At 34.7% G+C, this 16,889-nt stretch overlaps 1 protein-coding gene across 1 annotated transcript; it reads left to right on the forward strand.

Annotated features, from left to right (window-relative positions):
* Positions 1-8,726: 8,726 nt before the first annotated feature.
* Positions 8,727-13,433, forward strand: LOC134701119 (integrin beta-like protein 1). The gene is made up of 7 exons (XM_063562262.1): positions 8,727-8,734; positions 9,109-9,122; positions 9,501-9,566; positions 10,100-10,204; positions 10,747-10,851; positions 12,019-12,135; positions 13,367-13,433. The coding sequence occupies exons 1-7, from the start codon at positions 8,727-8,729 to the stop codon at positions 13,381-13,383; spliced, it is 432 nt and encodes a 143-aa protein (XP_063418332.1). The 3' UTR covers positions 13,384-13,433.
* The last annotated feature ends 3,456 nt before the right edge of the window (positions 13,434-16,889 follow it).

Consider the following 16,889-nt stretch of genomic DNA (forward strand, 5'->3'; position numbering starts at 1 on the left):
GTGTATATGTGACTACCCTGTATAGCAATACACTATGTCAATAAATACTAAGTACACACGTACTAAGGTAATATCAAATCAAAGTATCAAATATGAAAAAATAATCTAAATACACTTGCTCATAAATAATACCAAATCAGGACAACAGTATCTCACTATTGTTGTGTATGCGTGTTAACAAAGTGTAAGTGAATGACAAGAACAAACACAAACAGGTATGTAAGCCCTATCAATCAATAGTACACAACGTAAACAAATAAAAATGGCTAAGTACAAAACACAAAAGTCAAGTGTAAATACCAGCTGGATTTTCAAAAATTTCTAAGTTTGGACAAGCAGACCAGTTGTCAGTATCATTCAAACAAAGAAAATTTATAAACAGTACATTACTATACAAATTAAATATCAACACAAAACATGCATGACAATGGCCAATTTCAAATTTTTGATGTTTGTTTTTCTTCAATTATAAAAAAGAAGATGTGGTGTGATTGCCAATGAGACAACCAAAATGACACAGACATTAACAACTATAGGTCACCGAACGGCCTTTAACAATGAGCAAAGCCCATACCGCATAGTCAGCTATAATAGGTCCCGATAAGACAATGTAAAACAATTCAAACTATTGGGCGCCAAATGTAATAGGGTTCTTGGACAGAATAAAAGGATTCGTCAAGTTTAAGATGTTTCATTCATACGACATGAATAAATTAACCCTGAAAGTACACAAATAACAAAACGTAAATACATAGACAGTACTGTGTACAAAGGGATATAACTATGAATCATAAAACGGAAAGTACATGTTTAAAATACGATAAACTAGCTCTTTTTCTGTTAGAAGACAAGCAATACTATTTAAGTGTTCAGGGGCGGATCCCGAAATTAGCAAAGGGGGAGAAATATTTAAAGATCGCCGAGAGGAGCGAGGCTAAAAAAATTGGGACCTTTTTGGGGCTAAAAAAAATAAAATAAGTGAAAAAAATGTACTTTTTAAACTTTCCTGACGTGGGACATGTATATTCTAATGTTGCTGTAAAGTGTAATAGTACGGTGACCAGACCAAATGTTTTTTTTAGATTTAATCGTCAAACATACTATATGGCTATATTATATATCATTGGCATCGGAAAAATGAGTACTATTGAAATATCGATGTCGTCAAAAAGAAATGTGGTAACAATTTGGCATAAAATGAGGTCAAAGATCAAATTCTGTTCTTATTTTTTTCTTCCATACTTTCAAAATTTGAAGAAATATACAACAATTTAGTTTACATTCTAGATACAGACATTTTCTTATATCAATTATCAATGAATTATCTCGAAAATGTAAAAAAAAATTAATAAGATATCGGTTTGATTCTGGAAATTGGCGTTTTTTAAATATTTGTCAACACATATTCTGTTAAAATTGCAGTAATTACCTTGCCGGCTGACATTCAACCTCATCAATGAATGATAAATATTATTTTCACTTGCATCCTACTATCATGAAGGCGTATTTTGCATAAGATCATTCATGAAATTCATTAAAATTAAAAAGCACTCAATACTTCGAAAATAGTTACAATTCAACATTCCAATCAAAGAGATCCACACAACAGAAATATATCCTCTGGTTAATTGTCAAGGAACATGATTTGAAATTTTTACATAATTCTGACCCTTTACAGAATCAAAGCCCCGGACATGTAAGGTTTAGTAGTGAACAAACACATGACCCTTTCACATGCAGATTATCCTTTCAATGAAGACAAAGGATCCTGCAAGAATTCTGCTAAAATATGCCCTTTAAAATACACAGAGTGTAAATCAATGCATCATTTTACTCTCGTCAACCGTATTCTAAAGGTGACCGGATATGGGTTAAGCAATGTGTAATGCGGTTCCAATTTTAAATTTTTTAATTTGAAACGAACTACGTAAAACATACTGTTTCAGTGCCGTCTCGCAGGAAGGTAATCTGACTAAACTTACATCTTTACTAGTGGAAAACTTGAATAACTATTATGATGGAGTGGTTTTAAAGAGACAGTACCTTTTAAATTATCTTTCATGACTAAACAAGGGCTTTATCATTGTCAATATAACCGAAACTCTAAAACAACTGAAATAGTCGTGCGTGTCCTTTGAAGTCTTGTAGACAGTTTGTATACCTACTCCAAACAGAGACGAAGTTGCGTCGCATCCGGTAAGTACATGTGTAGCAGACAATAGTTTACAAATTGTTGGGGAAAGACAGACACATAGTTATTGAATGGGTGAAAATCTTCGCCCATCCTTTACACTGCTAATGTTCCACATCTGCAACCAAAACTCGCTTGTATGTGTCCTAATTTTTTTTTTTTATAGTAGAGAACACACAGAACAGTTACAATTGTATAAGAGGTCCGTATGATTGTTCTCCCACTCTTTCACATTTCCCTAAACTCCGTGTCAAAGTTTTAGGCATTGGGTATAGGCATTCTCTTGAGTGCTGAACAAGTTATTTTATCCATGAACAGTGTTGGTATAGATAACTTTGATAATTTCGGAATTAAAAAACGTTCTGACTATGTAAAGCTCACATCGGGTGGAATCTTATGGAAGTTGTCAAAGTTTTCCAGTCAGAAATACTTCTCAGCTCTATAATCTGATACACTTTGATGAAAGCTGTAGTCTCTGTGCGGCGTTCCCTTTCGGCAGACTTTATATAGTTGTTCGTGTCGTAGTGGTCAAAAACATGTGCTGCTATGTACGCTATAGAAATTCATTCAGACATATTTTTTAAATATTAAGCTGCAAAGTCGCCACATGTTTTACCTTTCTTAGCATTAATACATTGAACCAATGCCATATCATCTCTTATGTAAGTTGTGAGTGATGGTATAAAGGAAGTTAGGGGAAGTGCACAAGAGACTTAAGATTAGAATTGCTTCACAAAATCCGACTTGCATGATTTTCTCATGGTGCCGTCATTTTGAAAAGGAGATAATGGAATAGGTGCGACAACACATGTTTTATGATAACATCATCTCTACATCTTGCCGAAATCGGTGCACGTCTTATCACAAATTATGGATTTATGCGACCTGAAAGTATTTGCCCCGATTGATATTTAAGGTTTGTGTTTGACTTTGATATTGGACTATAAAAACTCCTTGTGATCTTAAGAAAACGTACTAGTGGCAAAATGTTTAGACATATTCAAGCCTTCCTCGACAACTGTGAGCAAAGAACCTCGAATATGTCTTGAAGCATGCATTAAAGAAGACATATTGATAAGACATTGAGGGTGGGATTCCACACCAAAGGGATCAGTCAAGGATCCTTTAGATGGTTCACAATGGCAATAACATGTTCTTTATCTCTTGTCATTGCTGTTGGTTTTGTTTCGTCTTGTGAATCTGCATAATTTGCAGCAATTCCATCCCTTTTAAGCAGTACACGACTAATGTATTCTATGAAATGTTTAGTAAGGGTCCATCTAACAAGCACAGACTTTTGATTTGTTATGTCTACAGTGCCACCTAATCCCCTTGAGGCTTTTATAACGGTCTTTTCTGTTGCCATGTCATAGTACTGTTAAAATGTCCACGAATCTGTCTAGAAAGCAAAATAGCCCTCTATGAAAGGTGATCGAAGGTTCTCAGAAAATTGAAGCATATCGAGTATGTGAACTGGCACCCACCTTCGTTCGGTACGGTTGATTACAACGATATAATTTTACATTTGAAATGACGATCTCAAGGAAGAGACCAATTTCCCTCTCGTTATGGTCTAACATTTGACAGCTGAATGTTTACTACTTCAAGAAACATATCCCAGTATGTAAATATAAGTAATACATCACATCCCAATTGGGTATATGTATCTTTAAGAGGCTGTATATGAGCTTCGAATAGCTCCGTCATATGAGCGTTATGAATTTTGTCTGGCTTGAATTGCTGAAATAGTGCTTCTGCGACAAATGAATTTGATATTATTGATTAATAAAGGTACAAATGTATGAAATATCATATAAATGTTAATTATTTTACATTTTGCGTTAAAAAAATTATGAAATTAAATTGGAACCTACTCTATTAAATGCAAAGTATTCGCAGTGTTAAACTTATACAAAAACTCTTTAATAACGAATTAAGTTGGCTAAACTTTATTTGAAATCGTTAAAATAACATAAATAAGGTGTAACAACAATGTATATAGTAACAGAAATCTATATCACGGATGTTCTTTTACAATGTTGACCTCAACACTTTTCTTAGTCAATTTTTCGTCCAAGTAAACTAACGTACTTCAAAGCCAATTTTACGAAAATTGCACCGTACGATTTTTTGACGACAAGTCAAAATGTTAATTTTAACCTTTGAACTACCAATACTGTGATTTATAGCCGTTTAGTCCTAATGACGATTAAACTCCTCAAATAAGCGATTTTTCCTTACTCGGTCTCCGTACTATAAGGGTCCGACATTTTTGATTTTGTATTCTTCCTATTAACTGTCTAACATAAAATGATAGTATGGGTGCAAGTGTGTACTGATATATTTGATGGGGGGCTTGTCAGTAAGAAATTATCGTTTGTTGTATGTTAAGTCAGCATAACCTCACAGACTTCTTGTTGTAAACAATATTTACGCCGGGCTTTTCGATGAAATTTATATACCACCGACACGAGATAAAAAGACAAACAAATATTTGTATCCAAATGTTTAATTGATATATGTTTCACCCAACAAAATTAAGGGAAGTGAGGAATTCCAAATCAACCAAAGGCTTCGAATGAGTTTGTAATGACAGCGAATTTATGAATGACGGTCGACAAAGAGAGACATAAAGGCTCCATCCAGTAGACAGGTTGCAGTCTGGTCTTGAAAAAAGTATTCAATAAATCAGTTCGGCGAAACAGACATTCAAACGCCTGGCCCCCAAAAAACGCCCGTTCTTTATTCATCATGTTCATTTAATGCTATAGTATTCTGTTGGAAAGTTTCGTTTCTAATAGCGAAAAAGTGGACAAGATTATTATTTTAATCCATATAAGGCCAGAATTTTTGTTTAAGGCAAAAATCAGAGCCAAATATCTCAGACTGCCTCCTCAAACAAATGGTTCGCACTTTAAATCTATCTCGAGCGTATACTTACTGGGGATCATTACACAGCTACGTTATTTTAAAATACGCTGGGGCGATTGGAAAATATAATGATTCTCCAATAGTTTGCAAATAAATATAGCCGTGTGTTATCCGTTAACTTAAAACTCGTTAACTAGACGTCTTTTTCGATCATGTGACTGTGTACCCTACTATTTACGACACAGTTCAAGTCCACAGTTAATGTAGTTAGGGAAAAACAAAAAGAAGAGTCATGATATTGTACCCATTAATGGGCGTATAGTAGTACCCAATTTTGTAAAACTAAACTTCTATCCGCCCGTCTGTCTAATTTTGAAGGCATAGAATTTTTAGTCAATTAAGCTTTTTATAAATGCAATCTTTTAAGGCTAGCCATTTGTTTTAAACAATATGTTTATAAGTTGTGCGCACAATATATTTAAATTGTGAGCACACTACTACTATATTTTTTTGTGCGCCAATATAATTAACTGGTGCGCACAATATATTATTTTGTGCGCACAATATATTTTTATTTTCTTTGCATTTCCCTGCATGGTCTGTGCGTCCGTTTTTCCGTCCGTCCGTCTATCCCGCTTAAGGTTAAAGTTTTTGGTCAAGGTAGTTTTTGATGAAGATGAAGTCTAATTAAATTGAAACTTAGTACATATGTAACATATGATATTATCTTTCTAATTTTAATGCCAAATTATAGTTAATACCCCATTTCAATGTCCATTCAATATAGAAAATGATAGTGTGGATGGGGCATCCGTGTACTTTTGACACATTCCCAATGGTCATTTGCTGAAGGATAACACATTGTCTTTATATTTTTTTGTCATTTTATTAAGGATCGCACATTGTCTTTATTTTTATTCGTCATGATGAGATAAGATGTAAGATATTTTTATTAGTTTGAAATCCAAATAACAGAATCGATACCAAGACAATACACATGTGATTGAGGATAACACATTATTTTCATATTTATTTTTATTTGACATGAGATTGAGGAATTGAGGACAACAGATTGCCTTTATTTTAATCGTCATGTGATTGGTTATATGTCCTAATTTTAAGACCTCTAGTCTGGGTCCAAAGTTTGGAAATTAAAGTAGTCCAATGATTGAAAACTTTGGTCTGTGACAGTCTGGAACCAAAGTTTGGAAGTAAAATTAGGCCAATCATGGAAAACTTTGGTCTCAAAGTGAGAAATCAACGTCACGAATAAATGTATTTCCTTCAGGTTGTTTTAAGGTATCTAACGGGGAGGTTTTATTTCGAAGGAGATTTTTGTGTAATAGATATACGATTTCAATGAGTTCCCTTTTAACAAGTATATTGTTTCTTTTTTTATACCGAAGAAACACAATCAACAGATATTAAATTTAGTAACAAAATTTGTTTTTTTACCGGAAACCTGGTTCGGCTCCCCATTACAATATAATTCCTCGATGTATATATAGGGTTCTTGAAAAGAAACTAGGCATTAATCTTCAGACAGCAAAGTTGATTATTCATGATGATTAGGGCTGTAGTTTTCTCTTGCTTTGTTGGTATGTACACGTTTCTTAACGATCTAGCTTTGTCTGCAAAGGATTTTAAATTAATTGCTTTCATTTAAACAGAAAAATTCATTAATATTATTCATACTTCTGATTTTATTCGAGGATCCCTTTTATCATGTTGACTTTTTGATCTATCTTCTAAATGGATAAAGCAGAATCTTTATACAGCCATAAACATTATCAATTTGTTTTAGAGTTATTGTTCTTACATCTGACAAAATATATATACTGGAATTCGTAACAGCTAGTTGAAATTTTGCCCCGTGAAAACATGTCTATTTAATAGTTTGACGCTGCATATATATATAGTAGTAAGGCAAATGAATTTAAATTTTGTAGTCAATGTTTAAATGGTCTGTTTAAAAATCACATTTCGGCTTAAAGTATTGATGGTTCTTTGTCAGATCAGGCAGAATTTATCACTGGTTCGGTTGCTTTATTGCTTTATTGATTGAATTTACTAAACGTTCAGTGACAAATATTTCAAGCGTTTTCAAGATAAACAAAAATAAAGGTAAAACCTACAGTTCTTCAGAGTAAATCGACCACGTGAAAGGCGAGTTAATTGAATTCAGTTCTTCATTTTTTTTTGCTGTTGGTTTATTACTACAAAAGAAGAGCTCCGTATCAATGAGTACATATACAATACAATATCTTTGAGGTATGAAAAGAATAAACAGAAAAGCCGGAGAGTACAGTGTTATAGGCAGGCCATGGTAAGGGGAAAACAGGCCAAGAAATAAACAATAGATAATATTGGGTTGCTTATGTAGAAGCAATAGAAAATAGTCCGCGAAACACATAAAGAATAGAAAAATAATTAACAAAAATTAAGAATACATAAACGAAGGACCCCTTATACAGACTCTTATTCCTGACATTCTCAATATTTATGCGGTGCAATGTATACATATATCAAAGTAAGTTTTCTATTACTGTGGATTCCTTTATTTTCGTGGATACCGATTTTCGTGGTTTGAGGAAAAACTTCATTTTCGTTGATATTGAATTTCGTGGTTTTGGCAAAGTCTGTATTCATTCCTTTAGAAAAGTTGTAATTCGTTGAACATTTAAATTTGTGGTGGCCTTTGTACCCACGAAATCCACGAAAACTAGTATCCAACGAATTTAAATGAATCCACAGTATAAATAATACTATTCGTTTGCAGCTTTTGTGTGTGCTCAGCACACTGGCGGAGGAAATCATCACCCACCTCATCACCCCCATCCGGACAACAAACAATGCACTCACGATGCTGACTGTAGCGGATGTGTAACCAACACAACCGGATATTGTAACTTACAAGATAACTTGTGTTACTGTAAACCCGTGACTGCCAGTAAGTAGTGACCAATACAACCGGATATTGTAACTTACAAGATAACTTATGTTACTGTAGACCCGTTACTGCCAGTAAGTAGTGACCAATACAACCGGATATTGTAACTGACAAGATAACTTGTGTTACTGTAGACCAGTTACTGCCAGTAAGTAGTGACCAATACAACCGGATATTGTAACTGACAAGATAACTTGTGTTACTGTAGACCCGTTACTGCCAGTAAGTAGTGACCAATACAACCGGATATTGTAACTGACAAGATAACTTATGTTACTGTAGACCAGTTACTGCCAGTAAGTAGTGACCAATACAACCGGATATTGTAACTGACAAGATAACTTATGTTACTGTAGACCCGTTACTGCCAGTAAGTAGTGACCAATACAACCGGATATTGTAACTGACAAGATAACTTGTGTTACTGTAGACCCGTTACTGCCAGCAAGTAGTGACCAATACAACCGGATATTGTAACTTACAAGATAACTTGTGTTACTGTAGACCCGTTACTGCCAGTAAGTAGTGACCAATACAACCGGATATTGTAACTTACAAGATAACTTGTGTTACTGTAGACCCGTTACTGCCAGTAAGAAGTGACCAATACAACCGGATATTGTAACTTACAAGATAACTTGTGTTACTGTAGACCAGTTACTGCCAGTAAGTAGTGACCAATACAACCGGATATTGTAACTTACAAGATAACTTATGTTACTGTAAACCCGTGACTGCCAGTAAGTAGTGACCTATACAACCGGATATTGTAACTTACAAGATAACTTGTGTTACTGTAGACCCGTTACTGCCAGTAAGTAGTGACCAATACAACCGGATATTGTAACTTACAATATAACTTATGTTACTGTAGACCCGTTACTGCCAGTAAGTAGTGACCAATACAACCGGATATTGTAACTTACAAGATAACTTGTGTTACTGTAGACCCGTTACTGCCAGTAAGTAGTGACCAATACAACCGGATATTGTAACTGACAAGATAACTTGTGTTACTGTTGACCCGTTACTGCCAGTAAGTAGTGACCAATACAACCGGATATTGTAACTTACAATATAACTTATGTTACTGTAGACCCGTTACTGCCAGTAAGTAGTGACCAATACAACCGGATATTGTAACTTACAAGATAACTTGTGTTACTGTAGACCCGTTACTGCCAGTAAGAAGTGACCAATACAACCGGATATTGTAACTTACAAGATAACTTGTGTTACTGTAGACCCGTTACTGCCAGTAAGTAGTGACCAATACAACCGGATATTGTAACTGACAAGATAACTTGTGTTACTGTAGACCCGTTACTGCCAGTAAGTAGTGACCAATACAACCGGATATTGTAACTTACAAGATAACTTGTGTTACTGTAGACCCGTTACTGCCAGTAAGAAGTGACCAATACAACCGGATATTGTAACTTACAAGATAACTTGTGTTACTGTAGACCCGTTACTGCCAGTAAGTAGTGACCAATACAACCGGATATTGTAACTTACAAGATAACTTGTGTTACTGTAGACCCGTTACTGCCAGTAAGTAGTGACCAATACAACCGGATATTGTAACTGACAAGATAACTTATGTTACTGTAGACCCGTTACTGCCAGTAAGTAGTCTTATAACAAAAATTTTGCCCGGATTATTTTAATGTATACCAGTTCGCCTAAAATGTATTTCATTTATCCCGTAGATTCTAGACTAAAACTTTATTGCATCAACTACAAGAGTTGCAACCTAAATTTGGTTACGTTAATTTGAATTTATTTGTTTTGGTTTAAAAGAATTGCAATAATTGATTAAGTCTTTCCAGTAGAATTCAAGCTTAGACTTTAAAAAAGAGCTTGCATGACTTCTGTAATGAATTTTAAGATCTCAGTTGAAATAGCTCACGTCTTATAGTTCTGCTTTATAGCTTTATTTTATTTTTATTTTGAAAAATGTTGGAGAATCAAAATTTGTTACAAATAACATTGTGCTTTTGATAAATCTTACACGAACTAACTGAAACTTGATCGTATAATTTATTGAAGCTTGTCTTCATACACATGTTTGCTTCGATTTTCAGAACGTGCTGCTTGCCATAACGGACATCAGTGCGCATGTCCCGATGGACAAAATGGTGTATGTAATGCACAGGGACACTGTGAATGCGGAGACCATCCAGTAGGAAGTAAGTTTGGATTAGATCCAGGGGGCGGATTCAGCCATTTTAAAAGGGGGTCCAAATATATGTCCAATCAAATGCATTGATCGACAAAAAAGAAAAAGAAAAAGGGGTTCCAACCCCCGGACCCCCCTCCCCCCCCTTCCGGATCCGCAACTTAGGTCAGTCACTGGACAGATTTTTCCGAAAACATACCCATATACGTACTGTGTAACAATATTTAATTGTAACAATATTTAATCCTCGAAATGAAATGAAATAATTAAAAATAAAATGGGATAGTATATTCTAAACAGGAATTTCACAATCTAAAAAATTAACAAAACAAAAACCCGGTGAATAAAGAGATGTTTTATTTACGTGACCAATGAAACACTTACATATCTAACGCAGTCCAAACAAATGAGTTCAAACTAACTATGGGTCACCGTTACGCCTTACATGCATAAAAACCCGTATATCAGTATAAATCATGTGTTGATTCATTCAATAATAACATAAAATATTGAATTTCCTTCTGAATTAATAACTTCGCTAGTTTTTTTCAGAACGAGCCGATTGTCATAACGGGCATCAGTGCTCCTGTCCCGATGGACAAAATGGTGTCTGCAATTCCCATGGACACTGTGACTGCGGTGACCATACAGTCGGAAGTGAGTACAAGTTGTATCATCATGCTGTTTAATATAACGTACTTCTGATCAACCATAGGTTCTATAAAATGGAGAATAGAAATGGGGAATGTGTCAAAGAAACAACATCCCGACCAAAGAACAGATAACAGCCGAAGGCCACCAATGGGTCTTCAATTCAGCGAGAAAAACCTGCACCCGGAGGCCTGCTTAAGCTGACCCCTTAACGAAAATGTGCACGAATAAAGTGATAATAGACGCCATAGTAAGCTCCGAAATATTTAAAAGAAACTAAAATAAAAATTCATACAAGACTAACAAAGGCCAAACGCTCCTGAATTCGGACAGGCTAAAACATGCAGCGGTGTTTATACCTCTAGCCAATGTAGAAAAAAAACAAAAACACAACAATGCGCACAATTAAACTCTATGTAACTTGTTCAAGTTTACTTTTGGAGAAAAAAAAAATGAGATACTTTCAGGCAATCGCACTATCGATCTGTATACATACCTTAGATCTCATCACCATATTCAATATAATGGATCCATGTAAAACACCACATAAGTTTACACAATAGATACAATAAAGCAATTTCAAATTACTAGAGAGGACAATTTGTAAATAATATACTTATTTAAGATATATAATGTTTATAGAAAATACAATTTTTGTAGAGAGTATGATTATGCACTTTGAATGCAGGAAATTTAGAAGCATTTGTTAAATCGGGTCGAATTTGTTATTTGCCGTTCAGATGGGGGCGACCCGCCATCTGTAATATTTGCAGAAACACTTGAGATTTTCCTATTTACCTGCATGCAACTAGCAACGTTTTTTTATATATATGAGGGGGGATAGGACCTTTATCGGGACTCCGGGATCGGGTGTTTTTCAGCTCGGGATTTCGGGATTTACCCCTTCGGGATTCGGGAATTCTTTTTTTCAAATTTCGGGATCCGGGATTTAACTTTATTTAAATTCGGGACCTCGGGATATCGTGTTTTTAAGCCCGGGATTTCGGGATCAGGACCCCTCCTACCCCCCCCCCCCCCCCCCCACACACACATATAGCATAATGAAAACTTACTTTAACTTATTTTGCTAACTAACATAATAATATCAAGTTTAAAACAAAATATAAATTCTGAATTGCTGTATTTTATATTGTAATATTTCTCTATTTTTAGAGAGAGCTGTCCATGTTGGTTCTCACTGTGGTCAGAAGTCTGATTGCGCAGGTCTAGACTGTGCTGGTAAAGATTATGATTGTATAAACATGAAATGCGCATGTCATGAGAATGGCCGTAAGTTTTTGGTTTATTATGAAAAAAATAATTGAACGCAAGTCCGCTTTTCTTTTCAATTTCAGCAGCTGCTTAAGCACTTTTTTGTACAATAAATCAAGAAAAGGATAATTCAACGGTTGCTTTGTTTTAAGTATTAAAAGCTACAAAAACGTTGACAATATCCGCAACTAATGTATAACCCCAAACAAATAAGTTGAAGTGAACTTCAAAAGTCATTTAGTACACTACAAAAAAAAAGCCCGCTATCACTGGGCAATCAATGTGAGATATCTGCCTACAGTATCCAGCGTACCAAATGGCTACTACTGTTTTCGTGGATTTTGTGTGTACAGGAAAACCACAAATTACAACTTATCTAAAGGAATGACGGAAGTTTGCCAAAACCACGAAATCAAATATCCTCGAAATTACACGTTTTCCTCAAACCACGGAAAATGGTACCCTCGAAAATAAATGAGCCCACAGTAACTAAATGAACAATTTGAGTCCTGGTTTCTTTTTCATTTACTTAGACACTACTTATACAAAATAACAAATAGAACTTGCATCCACAGCATCGGTCTCTGGTAAATAGTTGACTCCATAAATCTTTTTTTTTTTTTTATATTTGAGTAGTCCAAATACCAGTATAACCTACAGGCAGCACCGTATATGGTATTCCTCTATTGTGTACCCGCTTAAGTCACTGTATCTGAACAGTGTGATTGGAATAAAAACACAGTACTTTCCCAAAATGAGGGATGAATCAGGTGTAGAAAAAAAGTAAACGGTCATGATACATATTCAAATTCATTTCTGAATGATATAATGAAAATACTTAATTTTACGTTGTATATGTAGAATGTGGGCAGTTTAAGAAAGTGGTGAAAATTCTAAAAAGGGTATCATTATTTCTACGGGCCATGAAATACTACCGTTCCACCTACAACCGTAATAAGAACTAGTTTGTTTTTACTTTTTTGTATTTCCTCCGCTTATAATCATTTGAATACCTACATAGACATAGGAAGATGTGATATGAGTGCCAATGAGACAACTCTTCATCCAAGGAACAATTTTTTAAAGTAAATCAGTATAGTTCAAGGTAACACGGAGCCTTGACTCATACCGAACAGCAAGCTATATAAAGGCCCCAAAAATACTAGTGGAAATCCAACGGTCTAATCTATATTAAAACGAGAAACACGTATGAACTTCGTGTATGAATGAACGTTCTTTTCTTTTTCAGATGCCGGTGGTCGTTAAACAGTGCAGCGTCATCACAACACTGTTGAATAAAGATTGTGTAAAACATGTGTATTTGTTGATCATTGTGAGGCAGGACCAAATAGATTTGATCAAATAAAACTGAAATATTTTTTTTCTATTCGGATAATTTTTCTTTAGCATAAGTATGCAATTCAGTGTTTCTAAGCCAGCGTACATATGTGTAAATGAATATACTGTATATGAAACAAAATTGAGAATGGAAATGGGGAATGTGTCAAAGAGACAACAGCAGACGGTTTCCAACAGGTCTTTAATGTAGCACCTGGAGGTGTCGTTCAGCTGGCCCCTAAACAAATATATACTAGTTTAGTGATAATGAACGCCATACTAAACTCCAAATTGTACACAAGAAACTAACATTAAAATAATACAAGACTAACAAAGGCCAGAGGCTCCTGACTTGGGACAGGCGCAAAAATGCGGCGGTGTTAAACATGTTTATGATATCTAAAAAAAAAGTCATGGTGAGGGTTAACTGAACATAGAACAATTGACAGTGCATAGCGAAAAGAGAAAACAAATGTTCCAAAAATAAAGGATAGCGAAAAATTAGGAATTAAATAAAGAGGAAGGTAAAAATAGGGGAAGAATACATATTTTTCATAAAAATACATATAAAATAAAGTAGTCAGAGATGAGAACTTCAAGCTCCAAATGCTTTTAAAACCATTGAAATATATATTCTGTTTTCATGTATAAATTGCAATGATAAACTTGCTGAAGTTCAAATACAAGTAACTCACTCCTAACTGTTGTTCTAAATTTTTCTATCTTTCAGTGGGCTTCTTTTTTCCAACATCGGAATGTTACGAAGTTATGATACGACTTCTGTAAATATTAATATAGTTTTAATTAAATTTTAACTTGTGAAAATTGCTTTTGAGAAGATAAATGACTGGTACGCCTAAATAAGTTCTACATTTTCTGAAAGCTTATTGAAACCTGGCTGTCAAATATTTTCACTTAAGGTGGTACCTAACACTTTAACGAAAATTAATTTGGCTCGTTTAATTTTCTTAAAATTTTTAACAAAGTATTTACTTTGACCCTTTGACAAAAATATATAAATTTCAAAAAGTTTGAACCAACCGTTTTATCAGAAAAATTACACTGGTTATATAGCAGTTTGACAAACACTTGTTTTGATCATTGAGAAGCTTAATATTCCCTTATAAACACTACGTCATTAAAACGTTCTGCTGATTTTACAGAGTTCTCTCCCTGTAGTGTTAGGTACCACCTTAACTATAAACAAGGGTCGAAAGATACCAAAGGGACAGTCAAACTCATAGATCGAAAATAAACTGACAACGCAATGGCTAAAAAAGAAAAGACAAATGGATAAATAATAATTGACGATTACAATTTTCTTTCTCAAACATTTTCTCTCACATTCTATGTCTCTATATGAATCCCCTCATTCGTTAGCTCTCTTACCTAGTACAAACAATCTCAGTACCAAACACTCGTTTTGTTTCGGCACTACCACACATACCCTCTCAATTTGCATCTGTTTCCACACACATACACACACACACACTCTCTCTCTCTCTCTCTGTCATAGTTCCTCATACACACGCCAAAACTTTCAATATTCAATAATTTTAACTATTATAATACTGTTGTATTTGGAGGACTATTTAGAAGAAAAAAAATAGCAGTACCCTTTGATTTTACTTTCCGCTATATACACGATGTTCCCTCACTAAATAATTTAAAATTTGGTGACTATGTCCATCGAACATAAGGATACGACAGATACAGTTAACTTTTCCTCATATCTTGATATCTTGACCAGTTGAAGGACGCCTCCAGGTGTGGGAGTTTCTCGCTACATGCATTGAAGACCCATTGATGGCCTTCGGCTGTTGTCTGCTCTATGATGGTCGGGTTGTTGTCGCTTTGACACATTCTCCATTTCCTTTCCCAATTTTATTACATCCACTTACATCTAGAAACTGACAATGAGGAACAGTTGAAAACAAAAGACAAGATTTCAGCTTCCCAATTGGGTACTTTCCGTTTCTTTGTAGCAACGTTCTAGCAGCACCTGCATACTGATTCAAATCTCCCAATCGATCATTATTCCCGGCATTGTAATTCATATCACGGTGTCCTTGATAGACGGTTGTTGCTTACAAGAAAGTTAAAAAAAACTAAGAGTTTGAAATGTGGAAGTTGAAATTATCCCTTTCGTAAATTTTACGAGTTGATTTGTTCCTTGTATCGTTACTATAATCCCCTTCCCTTTTCGCATATATGTGAACTACCGAAGTAGACATATCACCTGTTTTGTACTAATATGAGCAACACGACGGGTGCCAGAGGTGGAGCAAGATTTGTTTACTCCCCCTGATCACTTGAAATAACCACCCAGTTTTTGGTGGGTCTAGTTTTAAGTATTCTATGCTGTGTTTAATGTATTATTGTTTGTTTGTCTGTCTGTTTGGTTTTGTTTAGCCATGGCGTTGTTTATTTTCGAATTAAGAGTTTTAATGTCAGAAATATTCAAACATATTCAACATGTTTGTGAACTTATGCAAAGTAGGAAAATTGAACCATAGATAGATATATAGGGAGATGTGGTATGGGTGCCAATGAGACAGCTCTCCATCCTAATAACTATTTATAAAAGTTAACCATTATAGGTCAAGGTACGGCCTTCAACACAGAGCCTGGGCATGTCTAAATAAAGTCAAGGAACAAGAAAGACCGTTCCTGAGTATATTGAAGAGGTTCTTCATAGTTGGTACCTCATTGCCTTTTTTTAAACCAATTTCTGTATTTTTTTATCCATTTTTCTCTCTTCACTATCCTTACTGCAGTGCACATTTTCTTCATTATTCTCTATTCTGTAACACCGGAACATCATCGAAGACAAGACAAGACAGTACTGTGTGTTTTGAAAAATTCCTTATATGAATGAAGCAAGAAGGAACTCGTTTTTTTCTTATGTTAGTACCATACAACGTTATCAGGTGAAATTTAATAACTACCTGCAATCGGTTCCTTTACTATTATTTAATTTATCCATTTATCTTAAACAAGTATTAAAGTTATTGAAAGTGTTATCTGTGATTTTTGTTTCATTCAATAAATTCCCTTTACTATCAACCTCGCTTACCCTCAAATATTTGTGTTGTGTGATAAATACAATACAAACATTGTAACGACTGTCGTTGTTTACGTTTAAGTTAATGTCTAATGGTTTTTAACTTCTTTTTCATCATCTGTGCCATCAGATAAATGGAGAAAAAAAACTTGTTTTTCAGTTAAATTTTTATGCAAAATATGCATTAAAAAATCTAAAATTTCCCCACAAGTGTACCCCCGCTTTCAGAACTTTCGGAATAGAACCATTATGCGTAATTTGATAATTAATTAAATGTTCAATCCTTTAAATTGTGCCCTATTCAAATGACTGTCGGACACGCCTGGATATGACGGGTCTTATCTTAAACAACCTTTTACATATATTTAAC

Source organism: Mytilus trossulus, unplaced genomic scaffold, assembly GCF_036588685.1.
Source record: "Mytilus trossulus isolate FHL-02 unplaced genomic scaffold, PNRI_Mtr1.1.1.hap1 h1tg000220l__unscaffolded, whole genome shotgun sequence".
NCBI lineage: Eukaryota > Metazoa > Mollusca > Bivalvia > Mytilida > Mytilidae > Mytilus > Mytilus trossulus.